This window comes from Mytilus edulis, chromosome 13 (assembly GCF_963676685.1).
Source record: "Mytilus edulis chromosome 13, xbMytEdul2.2, whole genome shotgun sequence".
In the NCBI taxonomy this organism is placed as follows: Eukaryota; Metazoa; Mollusca; class Bivalvia; order Mytilida; family Mytilidae; genus Mytilus; species Mytilus edulis.
In genome coordinates, this window is record NC_092356.1 from 46,723,687 (window position 1) to 46,740,483 (window position 16,797).

Genomic DNA, 16,797 nt, shown 5'->3' on the forward strand with positions numbered 1-16,797 from the left:
GTTGTCGGATTTCACCGGTGATCCGAGATCAGGGTTTCTTCCACTTAATGATCAGCCATTGTCTTTATGAAAGGGCAATCCCGTATACTTATTCATGAATAAAGCTCAGATTTCACTATAGTGGTAGATTTTTTTCAGTCTGTTGATACCCCCTACGACTCTTTGAAGAAATTTCAAACCCGATAATCAAATGAAATTTGATAAAGAATACGAACTATTAACAATGTAACATGTTTACAAATAGACTTTAAATCGGAATATAGATTTTAACTATTTAAAAAGACGTGATAACATATTGATAGTATATCCGTGATGTTTGTAATGGCTATCACAAGAATGAGGAGCCCATAACGTGTGAATTTTAGCGTTACTGATTCCGGAGGCGAATAACTAATATGATAAAAAGGTGAGTTCGAAATTTCTTGGGTTTTTTTTTAATGAATTACTGCAGCTTCGTTTATTTTAGCTAATAACATTGATTTCAATGCATGTTAAATTGTATATTTTTTTAAGCTGCAAAATTTCCACTAGCCTAGGTCTTCCAGGAAATAGTTCATTCATTTACCAGGCATGTTTTTTCTATGATATTAATTAGAATGCAAACGACCTGCGCGTTAATGTATGCTATAAATTACTGTTAATGTTTCAGAAGTTGTGAGAACCTGTCATTTATTTTAAAGTTACAAAAAAAACATGATCATAAATTGGCGCATGCCATCTAGTTAAGGTTTCTTATAAGGTTCTATGCACTCGTCAATCTGCAGTGCTAGTGCATGTACCTTCATGATGAACTTTGTCCATAAATAATTATGTTAAACAGTTTTTTAATCCGTTGATTTATTATATATGTATATAGTAAATGTTCATGTTTTTTTCTATAAACAGAGACCATTTGACGTTTCATTTTAATTATCATCATTTATTGTGTCATCGAGGATGTTTTACAAGAAGACTGGTCATATATTAGAAGTTCCTTCATATATTATTAGATTCAATTGGAAGACATGTTCACGAAAATTATTTCAATTGGAAGACATATTCTTGAATATATTTTTCAATTGGAAGACATATTCTTGAATATCATTTCTATTGCAACTAATGTTACAGTATGGGGTCCTTACGTAACAAAAGATATAGAATATTTGTTCCAACAAGAAAAGAAATTATGGAATAAATAAAGATTTGTTATAATAGTTTACAGGGGAACTTATTTTATATGTTATAAATAGACGTTATTTAGACTTTTACAGTAACAATAATATTATTTTTTTGCATTTAAAAATTATACGTACGGATAAAACTTGAAACCCATCATAATTATTCAAATTGACTTGTAAAATGAGAATAAGAGCATTTAATTGAATTAATTGTCATTTAAAATACTTAAAAGACTTAGCAGGATGTTTGGCGAATTATAGATATCTATATACACATCGACTCTTCAAATATCATTGTATACATTTATCTGGTGCAGCAGAATGTGTATCTTTAATGTTATAATCCGGGAGCCAGATGATTTAAAGAAAAGATGTCTTTATATATATAAAAAATATTGTAATCTACGTTAGATGCTGAATAACATGTTAACAAAAAACTCGTTCTACTCTGTTTAACTTGGAATTTTATAGTTCCATAATTATACTACTAGAAGTTAATTTCTACTTATTCTTTCACCTGTAATAACAATTTATTATGTATAATTGATGCTCATGTAGCGCAGTTACTGCGTCTGAGATTGTTTTTTTTTTTTGTAATAAAGTTCAACGTTTAAGTTTAACCCAATACACGTACTGGTCAATTCAACCTGTTCATCCTCCACCCCCAATGTGTTCATATTCAACATAGTAGTATATCAACCCCAGTTTTTATAGACTTAGATATTTTCTGCATGAAATTTTGTTTTTACTATCATTCTGTATTTGAATTTTTAAACTTAAGTAGCCCGAGGGTTGACTTTGGAATAGAAATGTGGTCAACCCTGACCTTCTCCCCTTCCATGCACAGTAAACCTTTGAAAAGGTAAAACCCCCTCACAAGTCTATATGTTGCCTCTGGCAAGGCGTAATATCTGCTCCATCCAAACCGTGAAACACTCATTTTCCAGTAGCAGGCGAGTTTTCGCCTTCACCCCGAACGACCTACCTCCCATAACCTACATAATGTATTGAGTGTTAATGCAGGGGCGGATCCGGCCATTTTCAAAATGGTGGCTCCCGTCCCATGATGTTCATATTCAAATGCATTGATTGTTCAAAAAGGGGGGATCTAACCCCAAAAAAGCAATTTCCTGGATCCGCCACTGTAGTGTGTTCTGTTCCTACTTTTGCAATAAATATTTGCCACTGGATGTTTAGAAAGCCAAAAAAAAACCAACATCAAAGGTATTGTCCAATCCCTGAGAGGGCTGCTCTATTTTTGTTTATTTATTGGATACATTACATACGTGACTTTGGTATATTATTGTTATTATTAATTTTGACATGTAAAATTAAGTATATAGTTAAGATGCAATTGAAGGTTGTTTGTATAAGTGATCATATATTTTTTTTGTAGTATCTTCCAGCAAACAGGGTCCGTAATCACAATGTCTTCTACTTAACCTTGACCTTGTTTACATCTCCATAGCAATTTGTCACAATTTTTACCACATGGACCACTCAGGAGCTGTCGTGCTCCATGCATCAACAACATAATTTGTCAACTTTTCAAGGTCACGAGTGCCAAACCTATAATAACAACATATATCAAAAAGTACATTATATATTTTTAAGGGCAGCACTATCTGAATTTTAATTATGAATAAAAGTTGATGTGGGGTATACCCTAATTAAATAACAACCCGACATTGTATGATTTTTTTTTCCAAACATGCTAAAGGAGAATCTATTTTTAGCTCACCTGGCCCAAAGGGCCAAGTGAGCTTTTCTCATCACTTTGCGTCCGGCGTCCGTCGTCCGTCGTCCGTCGTCCGTCGTCGTCCGGCGTTAGCTTTTACAAAAATCTTCTCCTCTAAAACTACTGGGCCAAATCAAACCAAACTTGTCCACAATCATCATTGGGGTATCTAGTTTAAAAAATGTGTGGCGTGACCCGGTCAACCAACCAAGATGGCCGCCACGGCTAAAAATAGAACATAGGGGTAAAATGCAGTTTTTGGCTTATAACTCAAAAACCAAAGCATTTAGAGCAAATCTGACGTGGGGTAAAAATGTTTATCAGGGTAAGATCTATCTGCCCTGAAATTTTCAGATGAATCGGTCAATCGGTTGTTGGGCTGCTGCCCCTGAATTGGTAATTTTGAGGAAATTTTGCTGTTTTTGGTTATTATCTTGAATATTATTATAGATAGAGATAAACTGTAAACAGCAATAATGTTCAGCAAAGTAAGATCTACAAATAAGTCAACATGACCAAAATGGTCAGTTGACCCGTTTAGGAGTTATTGCCCTTTAGTCAATTTTTAACCATTTTTCGTAAATTAAAGTAATCTTTTACAAAAATCTTCTCCTCTGAAACTAATGGGCCAAATTAATCCAAACTTAGCCACAATCATCTTTGGGGTATCTAGTTTAAAAAATGTGTGGCGTGACCTGGTCAACCAACCAAGATGGCCGCCACCGCTAAAAATAGAACATAGGGGTAAAATGCAGTTTTTGGCTTATAACTCAAAAACCAAAGCATTTTGAGGAAATCTGACAGGGATAAAAATGTTTATCAGGTAAAGATCTATCTGCCCTGAAATTTTCAGATGAATCGGTCAATCGGTTGTTGGGTTGCTGCCCTCCAATTGGTAATTTTTAAAGAAATTTTGCCGTTTTTGGTTATCTTGAATACTATGATAGATAGCGATAAACTGTAAACAGCAATAATGTTCAGCAAAGTAAGATCTACAAATAATTCAACATGACCTAAATGGTCAATTGACCCCTTAAGGAGTTATTGCCCTTTATAGTCAATTTTTAACAATTTTCATTAATTTGGTAAATTTATGTAAATTTTTACCAAATATAGTTCTCTGTTACTAATGGGCAAAGTTCATTATAGATATAATTGTAAGAAGCAAAATCGTTCAGTAAAGTAAGAACTTCAAACACATCACCATCACCAAAATACAATTTTGTCATGAATCCATTTGTGTCCTTTGTTTAATATGCACATAGACCAAGGTGAGCGACACAGGCTCTTTAGAGCCTCTAGTTTCTGTCCAAGACCGAGTCTGATTTAGAAAAAAAATAGTAGATGTATCCCTAAAACCAAATGTTCCATAGTAGATATTATAGATATCTATTTAATAAATTAGGTGCGTCCGAATCTTTCTATATTTATCTTCATCTGAAATGCTAAAAAACAAAACCAATTGGAGCAAAGGGTGTATAAATACTTAAGGAGTTATATGGCCAACAGGGACATTTGCTCATTGCTGAAGGCTGTACGGTGACATATAGTTGTTAGTTTCTGTGTTATTTGGTCTCTTGTGAAGAGTTTCCGTATTTACAATTATATCAAATCTTTTTCATTTAAATTTAAAAAGAGAAACCAAAAACATCTAAGTAATCGGCCAACTTTACTATTTATATTGGGATCTTTCAAATTGAAACATTTTTTTTTCGTCATTTATTCGGTCTAGATTTTTAAAATAAAATATTAATTAGATGTGTACTTTGGTTTTAGAACTTAACAAAATAATAGACTTTTAACTTCAATTTGAATCAAATGTCCCGTTACAATAATATCAATATTGGCCACTTAGGCATTGTCCGAGTCTGGACAGTATAGTTATTGGTTGATATTTTAAATTAAAATTACCTCATTAAAGTAAGACTAAATATCACTGCTTCATTAAAGCTACTATATTGACTTTCCATTGTTACATTTTTATTTGTATATTATCTATAATTACATCTAACATTAAAACTTTTCCTTCGTATATTGAAATGCTTATGAACAAATAGTACAGTACACTGGGAGATTTTTACTTTATTAAAATGTGAGCAAGGACACGTCTTTCTTTGATTCTTTTCTTTTCTGTTTTGATGTTAACGTTATGTTGAAATATTAATCGAAAAAAAAATAATAACTTTTCTTTGGATAACTCCTTCCTGACCAAATAGTAAAGGTAAAGTCGATTCATCTTTTTTCAGTCTCTTAGTTCTATGGTTATGTTTGTAGTATAATAAATCAGTTAATGAAAATGAGTCATTCTTTTTTTGGAGGAAGTATTAGATCGATATATAATTAATAAATAAAAAGGTCACTTTTCCAGTGTATAGATTTATAAAAATGGCAAGCCCTTCAAAACAGCATCACATTTTTATAACTGTTCGATCATGGATGATGTTGAGGTCCCCTGTAATTATAGTATGTCCATAGGGATCGTATTTGGATGCAAGTATATGTTATTCACAATGTAGAAAGCATTGACCTTTTGAAATGACTTCATACTAAATACAGTTTGTTCATCTTTCTTCGCTCACTGACAGATGCATTATCACAAAATTCAATTATATTTTATTTTACTCATGATGATTAAAATGATATTTATTATCAATCGATTTTAATACGGACAATAAACTGACCAATAAAACATAACAAAATACGCCTAACTGTCATTCGACACTAGACAGAATTTTATTTTAAGGCCAAACTTCAGATCAAACGGCGATATCTTTTCCTTCACATTAAACTATCACTTTCAAGACTATAATATATTTCTAATGTACCATAAATGACACATATTTTACTGTCCATTTTCAGATGTCACTGAATAGGAGACCTTGTTATAAGAAGTGATTTTAAACTATAAGAATGTAAGTATTCACTTTTATTTGTTATCAATAATTTATTCACTATTTAACTTAAAAATTGATACTTTGTTTAAACTTTAAAGTTAAGTAGAACCATTTAAAATGTTTTATTATTAATTTATTTTTGAAACATTCCTTTATTATGAAAGCTTAGGATATCCATTTACTTATTTGCAATCCCTCAAATCGTACTGAAAATGATATCAAATAACATTTGTATTATATTCCATTTCTTAATTAAAAGTACATTTTTGATTGCGTTTATTGTTATTCTTAGCATCTCGTTTCTTAGGTCAAATTTTAACAATTTTCCATTAAGAATGATTTATTTTGAAGTCTGACTTCTTCGTCTGAGGTATATGAAGTCGTTTTGAATGATTGTTGTATACTTGCTTAACATTTAGACTAAGTGCCAATTATTTCAAACATATTCTAGACAGGCACAAATAAAGCAATAAACTTTGGCCTTTATAAAAAGCATAATATTTACCCTTCAAAAGGTTACATACGTATCCGTGTTGGGTTTTTAAACAGATTCGCGTTTTGCATCAGTTTTGCAGTCCCAAAGGATAAGTTCGTATATGTGAAGTCACTATGAATCATCATTGAAATGATACCACACAGTTTAGAATGAAAAGAGGACGATATTACAGTAACACAGTTATCTAAGTTAACGACAATAATATAAAAAACACTTTAAATCATACAGTCTCAAACAAGTTCCAGTCGTCCTTATAGTTTATGTATAAGGTTACTTTAATAGCTTTGGATTAAGAAACGTTGTAAATTGATTTAAATGTGGTTATCGAAGATAATTATTTGGTGCCGAGCATCTAACGTTTTTGTCGAGCCTGTGACAGAAAGATTGCTCGACATAGGGACAGTGATCCGCCGGTTGCAAACAAACTTCTTACAATCTTAATAATTCAGGAGGTAGAAAATCTGGATCATCCATACTTTCTATATAGAGGCTTCATGTTATGAAGTTTCCGTCTGACATAAGTCCATATTGTTCTTTTATGGTTCAGTTACTGTACTAAAAAATAAAGAATTTTAGTATTTTTGAATTTCTCTGTTATTATGAGTAATATTAGGGTAACTATATTTGCGTACCTTGCAAGATCTTCATGTCCGTCAGACAGTTTTTTCTTGACCTCGACCTCATTTCATGGATCAGTGAATAAGGTAAGGTTCCGTGGTAAAGTCCATATCTCAGATACTATAAACAATTTTCTACTGTATTTGGTGTATGGAATTATTGTAAGGTGTACATGTCCAACATGCAGGTGTTATCTGACCTTGACCTCATGTCCATGTTTCTTGAATGTGCAATAGGTCAACTATATTCTAAACGTATTTGGTGTTTCGAATGATTATAAGGTGTACAAGTATTTGCAGTTCGGTTTATCTGACCTTCACCTCACATTCTTTGTCATGTCAAGGTTATGTGGAAATTTGACATATTACATCTTTTATTTAAGTCCATTGCCAGAAATAGTCTTAATATGCAATTTAACATCATTCTTACATGAGCTCCACCCACAAACATTGTATGTATGTTTCTTATAAATGTATAGTTTCAAAACGTCATCAGATTTCAATTTAATATCCACTTTGTAAAATGATGTATGACTGATGAACATAAGTCTTAACACCATTTCCAAGCAATATGGTAAAAAACCTATACTTTTGAAAAATGTATTGTTTTACATCATTTAAAGTCTCTAATGATGACATAATAAGCCTTCATACCCATACAACACAAATCAGGTTAATAACGAGGACTATGGCATTGTTGTGTTCAAAATTGATTCGACATAGCATCTCGTCCTTTAACATTTGTGAACTATTTGCCACTGGCTGTTAAGCAACTCGTCAGCTGACAATTCATAAGCATCATCTTTATCCGGCTGCTGCTATAGGTTATGGTCAATCTATAAATGAGAAACGATTCAAATGTATTTTTTGAAGAAAAAAATTAAATACATGTCTATATAAAAAAAAACCAGCATGGTTCTTGTGTATTACAATGTATCAACTGATTTTCAAATATTCTCCTCAAACAAAGATATGCAATCAAAATCAAATTGATTCACATTGTCACCATTTTCAAGAATTCAGTCTGACATATAAGGTTACCATACAGTTTTGATGTTAGGAGGGTGCGCTCTCGAGAATACAAGCAAAGGGACCATACTTGGCAAAAAAAAGTTGTAATTTTACTTATAAACTCCTTTTCTTTTTTAGAGGGGGTCTGAATCACGTGTCTGAATCTGCGACTGCTTCTGTATCGAAACTTTACGTGAATATAATAAGCTTGGAATACCAGTATGTCTTATTACTGAAAAATTATCCTAATGATAAATGTTTAAAGACTGTTTCAAACAGTTTCTTGAAATATGTTGACAGATTTTGCGTGTGTATACACAAACGAATGTCATATCTGTTTTTAGGAATTAAACAGTCAATTAATTATATGCTCAACAACTGCATTTTTAATTTAGTCAAGGACATTAATCATCTCTCATAATTTGACATTCTTAAATTTATTTATAAAACTGCAAGAGTTCAGTCCCTTTGAACCAAAATTAAATTCAAGAATGTACAAAAACATCAAAACTTGGTTTATAAATTGTAGGTGATCCATATAAATAATGTAATTACTTTCATTTTTGTCCACAGAAATATATTTGAATTTAAGAAAGTACAAAACAACAGAACTCGGTTTATAGGTCATCCATATAAATATAAATAATGTATTACTTTTGTTTTGTCCACAAAAATATATTTTCTTGTCACCTTTTTACACATGTACCATCTATTTCTTGTTAACGACATGGTCGAGTGAGAGTGACACGTTGTTCTCACAATTGCAGATAAACCACACGATGTTTTGTATGCAAGTTGATGTTTTGGAGAATGCTATACAAAAGAGAAGATCTATGCTTGGGATAGATTATCAAGGAAAGTTATTAGAACGCACGCCAGAATCCAAGTTTGTACTTCTTGGGAGGCCGGTAGAGCAAGACAACCCCGACAACGAGGCTGCACATCAGCAATTTCTCATCCATCGACGAGAATCACAGATTGAAGAAGTCAAGAACTATGTCCAAATTTTAAATGCTTTGAGATTAAAACAAAGAAAAAGAAAAAATGTTCCACCACAAGACGATCCTGTATTTAAAATATTGCTGTCAATTCTAAGAAAAATTGATTATGAAAATGCAGAAGAAAGAAAACAACGCAGAGAAATGAAACGACAAAAACGAGAAACACGGAAAAAGAAGTATGAAGCTCGACAAATAAAATATCAGTCAGTAAGTATATATTATTCTACATCCCAATTATCCTTTAAAAGGTTATACCTTATACATGTACATGTATGATGAGTTGTCATTTGTTTGTTTCAAATATTTTTCATAATACTCAAACTCCTTAGTAATTGAATTTCAATTAGAAAGGCAGTCGATTATCGTTATCCTAAAGCCAGTCGTATCAACAGAACGAATGCAATTAATTAAATTTTGTGAATCATCCGACCCAACTTTGGTTCTTCTCAACCAAAATTTCGTCTCATCCAATTTCGTCACATCCAATTTCGACTCATCACGAATATTTATTGATTTAAAAAACAAGTTGATTTCCATTTTTAAGTAATCCATGTTTAATGTTGCATATTGAGAGAATATAATATTTAGGAAAACGTTACTTTATAATATAATCAACAAATCCCTCGTCTTCAGGGTAAAATCAAATGTTCAATATGACAGGGAGGCGAAAGTTTCCAAAGGGACATTCAAACTCATATATCAAAAACTGACAACGCCATGGCATTGCTAAAACGCTGCAACAAACAAATTAATGGACGAGTTCATAAGATGTTTGTTATCTTAGTAGACCCTTTATACATATGTTTCTGTCCTACCTCAGCCGTGGTACTATAGCGGACTGATATTAGTTCAGTAGTGATACCACAGCTGACTGGTAGTACTTCAGTAGAGGCATCATAGCTCACTGATAGTACTTCAGTAGTGGTACCACAGCTGACTGATAGTTCTTCAGTAGTGGTACCATAGCTGACTTCAAGTACCCCATTAGTGGTACCATAGCTAACTAATAGTACTCTAGTAGCGGTATCATAGCTGACTGATAGTTCTTCAGTAACGGTACCATAGCTGACTGACAATACTCCAGTAGCGGTTTCATAGCTGACAGATATTACTTCAGTAGCAGTAGCATAGCTACCTGTAGCTGATAATACTTACTAAGTAGTGGTATTATATCTGACTGATAATACTTCAGTAGTGGTATTATATCTGACTGATAGTACTTCAGTAGCGGTACCATTGCTGACTGATAGTACTTCAGTAGCGGAACCATAACTGACTGATATTACTTCAGTAGCGGTATCATAGCTAGCTGGCAATACTTCAGTAGCGGTATTGCACCTGACTGATAGTACTTCAGTAGAGGTATCATAGCTTACTAATAGTACTTCAGTAGAGGTATCATACCATACTGATAGTACTTCTGTAGCGGTACCATAGCTGACTGGTAGTACTTCAGTAGAGGTATCATAGCTTACTGATAGTACTTCAGTAACGGTATCATAGCTTACTAATAGTACGTCAGTAAAGGTGTCATAGCTTACTACTAGTACTTCAGTAGAGGTAGCATAACTTACTAATAGTATTTCAGTAGAGGTAGCATAGCTTACTGATAGTAATTCAGTAGCGGTATCACAGCTGACTGATAGCAAATCATTAGCGGTACTAATGCTGACTGAGAGTATTCCAGAAGCGGCACAATAGCTGACAGATAGTATTTCAGAAGCGGTACCATAGCTTACTGATAGTACTTCAGTAGATGTATCATAGCTGACTGGTAGTACTTCAGTAGAGGTATCATAGCTCACTGATAGTACCTCAGAAGCGGTACCATAGCTGACAGATAGTACTTCAGAAGCGGTACCATAGCTGACAGATAGTACTTCAGAAGCGGTACCATAGCTTACTGATAGTACTTCAGTAGATGTATCATAGCTTACTTATAGTACTTCATTAGAGGTATCATAGCTTACTGATAGTACTTCAGTAGCGGTATCATAGCTTACTGATAGTACATTTTGTACTTCAGAAGCGGTACCATAGCTGACAGATAGTACTTCAGAAGCGGTACCATAGCTGACTGATAGTACTTAAGAAGAGGTACCATTGCTGACTGGTAGTACTTCAGTAGCGGTACCGTAGCGGAATGATAGTACTTCAGAAGTGGTACCATAGCTTAATAAAAGTACTTCAGTAGAGGTTTCATCGCTTACTGATAGTACTTCAGTAGAGGTATCCTAGCTTACTAATAGTACTTCAGTAGAGGTATCATAGCTGACAGATAATACATTTTGTACTTCAGAAGCGGTACCATAGCTGACAGATAGTACTTCAGAAGCGGTACCATAGCTGACAGATAGTACTTCAAAAGCGGTATCATAGCTTACTAATAGTACTTCAGTAGAGGTATCATAGCTTACTGATAGTACTTCAGTAGATGTATCATAGCTGACTGGTAGTACTTCAGTAGATGTATCATAGCTGACTGGTAGTACTTCAGTAGAGGTATCATAGCTTACTGATAGTACCTCAGAAGCGGTACCATAGCTGACAGATAGTACTTCAGAAGCGGTATCATAGCTGACAGATAATACTTCAGAAGCGGTACCATAGCTGACTGATAGTACTTCAGAAGCGGTGCATATCTGACTGATAGTACTTCAGTAGATGTATCATAGCTTACTCATAGTACTTCATTAGAGGTATCATAGCTTACTGATAGTACTTCAGTAGCGGTATCATAGCTTACAGATAGTACATTTTGTACTTCAGAAGCGGTACCATAGCTGACAGATAGTACTTCAGAAGCTGTACCATAGCTGACTGATAGTACTTCAGTAGAGGTACCATAGCTGACTGATAGTTTTTCAGTAGAGGTACCATTGCTGACTGATAGTACTTCAGAAGCGGTACCATAGCGGAATGATAGTACTTAAGAAGTGGTACCATAGCTGACTGGTAATACTTCAGTAGCGGTACCATTGCTGACTGATAGTACTTCAGTAACGGTACCATTGCTGACTGATATTTCTTCAGATGCGTTACCATAACTGACTGATGTTACTTCAGAAGTGGTACCATAGCTGAATGATAGTACTTCATTAGCGGTACTAATGCTGACTGAGAGTATTCCTGTCGCGGTACCATAGCGGACTGATTCTATTTTATCATCTGTACCTACAGTGTATTCACTTGGATTTCATGTAAACTAGAGAGACAAACTAAAGCAGATCGATTACAGGTCGCGCAAAGACACCTTGGTTTTAGATGTGAATAAAAATGCAAACGTACAAAACTTTTAATTTAAAAAGCAGATATTTCGCCTTACACAATTCTTTTTTCTTTTTTTCACCAAAAGATAGTGTTCAGAAATTTTGAAAATATTTATTTCGTTTTTCTATATTTTCTGATATATTGACTGAGATCTTTTTTTGGTTGCAGTTCCCAGTAAGATGTTATCTAAGGTTAAGATTTCCAAACATCCATAACTTTTTCTATCCTTTAGAGAATATACCGAAAGTTTAATTAATTAAAAGATTAGCATAATCTTATTCAATTTTTATATTAAATTCCTTTTTTGGAAGAAACCTGAATAAATCCATTACAAATATACGCCACACCATTTAAAATCGCGATCAATTTCACACTAAAAAATACTTAAAAGTATTTCAGTTTAACTTACGCTTGTTTTTGTCCTAATATTTATGTGAAAACTGAGGTTCAGCTGGAATTTGTTTAAACCCATAAGGCAGCAACCATTTGATTTTCGGGGGGGGGGGGGGGGAGGGGGGAAAATCAAATGGTTGCTGCCTAATAGCTTTCATATATAACAGTAAAAAGTAAAAACACAAAAATGCTGAACTCCGACCTTTAAATTCACTGCTTTATTTTCAACAAACGGCACCAAAGTTTATTTTATAGGAATAAGAATATATCATAAAATGGTAAAGTTCTCACAACTATCTTAGTGTCATAGCGTGGCACAACTATAACTATCTCAATGTCATAGCGTGATTGGCTTAATGGAATGATATAACATCATTCACAAATTATTTGACCTTATATTGAAGAATTATAATGAAGGTCGTAACCTATATATATCTATTGACAAAACATACATAACGGAATATTACCTTATTTAATCCTTTACACACACCCGCCGTGCAAATATGTTCTCAATTTTAGTATCATTATGATAAGTAATAATATGTCTTTATTCGAAAATTGTTCCACAAATGAAAATCTTCTTTAATCGGGCATAACAAAAATTGGGCCAAAATAATGTTGACAAACAAAAGATGTATTTTAGTATGCGTTAAATCAAGCACGCAAACTATTTTAAGAATTAAATCTTTGAATTGGTCTTATTGAATGAAACCCATCTAACTATCTTCATTCAATACACCTTATTGTATACTATAGTAAGAAGATATAGTTTTTGAGGTTGTCCTCGAGTTCAGTTTTCTATTCAACTTGTTCATTGATAAGCCATTTTTTTGGTAAATGTCGACAAGTAGTGTCTCTTTAAGTCACCGTATTTGACACAGATAAACAGATCCTAAGAGATAGACATGTATTCAAAGACAGTACTACGATCGGTCACAATTATGAAGGTAGGTCTTTGAATTTAATTCTTCGTTTGTAGGTGTGTGCATTGTGGGTCATACAATTGTAACCAAAAATGCATATAAATACTACTTTTTTATGCTTTGTTACTTTGGGATGGTATCAAATATTTAAACAAAACGTTTTTTGAATGAAATTTGAAGAATTTATTTTCTATGTACATATGAGTTTTTGGAATGTACGAATTTGTATAGATATTCGTGCAGATACATCTGTATGGCTAGATATGTATATCTCATAGAAGTCCATGTGTCGAAGTTTAGGGTGACTTCATGGAAGGAAACAGGATATAAAATGTATTTTCTTTACGGACAACCACGAGGCTGTGGTAGTTATTCAAAGTGCTATAATGCCTGTGGTAAGATGCTTATTTTGTTTTATTTTAAACAACAGCAAAAAATGTATATTGAGAATATGATAGTCATAAACATATTTACAATTTCCTTCTTTTATTAAAAAAACACTGATAACATGCATGACTTTGGAATCCAGGAATAAAATCGAAGAAACGACCTAGAATTTAGATAACTTTCAAATGTGCATGTGCCTAAAATCTTTTCAATGATCACCTTCGGCTATTACTGCAGACATTTCTGTTTTGTGTTGCAATTAAGTTCCCTTGAGAACCTTAAACAAGTTTCCAAAACTTTTTCAAACTAGGAATTAAAAATATCGTTCTGTTAGCTTGGTTATTGCTCCTAAGTTGTCAGTTTTCTATCTTGTATTTGGTGGGCTAAGAGGTCTGTTCGTCCATACCTTGAAGTTCGGTATTTTATTTAACACTTTTTTTGTTGTTTATTTTTTGTATGATGTTGCAGAGACGGATCCAGCCTATTTTTAAAGGGGCCCAACCGAGCAAAAAAGGGTGGTTCAAATTATGTCACTCTTTTAAAAGCGTTGATCGTCAAAACAGGTGTTCGAACACCCGGAAAACCCACCTCCTATTTGGATCCGCAACTGCGTTGTCAGTTTCTCTTTGACTTGTATGTTTTGAATTTCCCCTGGTATCCCTTAGTATCATTTGCCTGTTTAGTCTTGTTTCAAAAAAAATCTCTAAATAGTGTTGATGCCAGGTCCTTCACTGGAAAAACTGAACTTATCATGTTATATTAGCAATTTTACAAATTCCGCCATTGCATGGTAATGGATACATTCTTTTAAGTTCAAGAGTTAGATATAGTTATAAATGTTAATGGTACTATTAAAAAAAACTTGGAGTACTAAATAGAACAGACATAATAAATTGTTCTGGTAAAATTGAGAAGAAAACATTCCTCTTTGAATTCTATTTCGAGATTGAAATATTTGATAAAGATATTGAATGTGCATCGATAAATTCTTGAGATCTTGAACATTGATGAAACTTAGTTTTTAAACATTTGATAAAAAGGCTTCCACGAAACATTATCGAAACAATAAAAAATATTCTTTTAGAAACCATAATTAAATAGTAATGACAGGTGCGATATAATATGTATTTCAGGTTCAGGTTTATTCAATTATTCAGCCTTGACCTTAGAAAACGTGTTTTGAATGTCTTCTTCCTTAGAATTGAAACTGAACAAAAGGATAGACAAAATTTAAGACGTATATACGAAATGCATCAAAGCCAATATGCATTTCTTTTTGTTCACATTTGAAAAGATTCATAAAATATGTATTGTGTCTTTCCTTTTGTTTGAATATTTGAGACATTGTGAATCATTGGGTTTGGTCTGGGACAGGTATTTAAACTAAAGTCTTACAAGGATCCTAAATACCTCACACTTCCATCATCAAGTGCAATCTGTTAAATGGATGACCTTAAAGATTATAATTCATTCATGTCGGGTTGAAAAGAGTATATTCACAAAAATACTGAACCACGAGGAAAATTCATAAAAGAAATAGTTATCAAAGGTACCAGGATTATAATTTAGTACGCCAGACGCGCGTTTTTTTCTACATAAGACTCATCAGTGACGCTCATATCAAAATATTTATAAAGCCAAACAAGTACAAAGTTGAAGAGCATTGAGGATCCAAAATTCCAAAAAGTTGTGCCAAATACGGCTAAGGTAATCTATGCCTGGGATAAGAAAATCCTTAGTTTTTCGAAAAATTCAAACTTTTGTAATCGGGAAATTTATAAAAATGACCACATTATTGATATTCATGTCAACACCGAAGTGTTGACTACTTGGCTGGTGATACCCTCGGGGACGAAACTTCCACCAGCAGTGGCATCGACCCAGTGGTGTCAATAGTTATCAAAGGTACCAGGATTATAATTTAGTACGACAGACGCTCGTTTCGTCTACATAAGACTCATCAGTGACGCTCATATCAAAATATTTATAAAGCCAAACAAGTACTAATCAAATGGTAAAATCGAAAGCTCAAACACATAATTCGAATGGATAACAACTGTCATATTCCTGACTTGGTACAGGCATTTTCTTATATATAAAAAGGTGGACTAAACCTAGTTTTATAGCTAGCTGAAACTCTCACTTGTATGACAGTTGCAACAAATTCCATTATATTGACAATGATGTGTGAATAAAACAAGCAAACATAGAAGGTAAAAATGTCAAAAATAGGGGTACAACAGTATAGGATATACATGTAGTCGGTTGATCTAAAAGGTTAAAAATGATTATTATTAGCAGGGGAAAACAGTACAAATGTAGCATATGACATCAATTTTCATTTTAACCGTTGGCAAGTTCCATAGTAATGAAGAATACTAAAGTCATAGCGCTTTTCCTATTTTTAAAGTTTATCAACGATTAACGATATCGAAAGAATAATCACGTTCAATAGTTTTTTTATTGGTCTATAAAACTTTTATAAGAATTATTGTATGCATGAAGATGAAAATATTATTGATTTTTTGCGTTTACAGGTTATCATTTGAATTTTTGAATAGAGAAACTCTACACTATTTTAATTACCAAATATATATTTTAAATGTATAGTTTTATGAAAGGAATTCTTTGCAATTTGACATAGTACATACATCATGTAAACATTTAAAGTTTAAGTCTAAATACAAACATGATTACATGTAAGAGGAGAGCTTTTTAAAAGTTGTTCATTTTCATTTAAATAAATAATTATTAACTACATACAATGTCGTATTATGTTTCTGTGTGTATTTAATTCTGTTTTATCATGATTACATGAAATCAAAGTACTGTAGTACTGAACATTGGATGGCCGCAAGTTCTAGTGGATGGTCACAGGCACTTGTCTCAGATTTTTTTTTATATCGCTAT

At 33.0% G+C, this 16,797-nt stretch overlaps 1 protein-coding gene across 3 annotated transcripts in view; it reads left to right on the forward strand.

The window, feature by feature from the left end:
* The first annotated feature begins 202 nt into the window (after nt 1-202).
* The window catches only part of LOC139500660 (uncharacterized), a 69,264-nt gene continuing 52,669 nt past the window's right edge, over nt 203-16,797 (forward strand). Inside the window, exons 1-3 of one of the 3 annotated variants that reach the window (XM_071289429.1) lie at nt 203-406; nt 5,755-5,807; nt 8,681-9,121. In XM_071289429.1, the coding sequence (XP_071145530.1) occupies nt 8,693-9,121 (429 nt within the window). In that variant the 5' untranslated portion in view covers nt 203-406; nt 5,755-5,807; nt 8,681-8,692. The other 2 variants (XM_071289431.1, XM_071289430.1) reach the window with 2 other exon arrangements.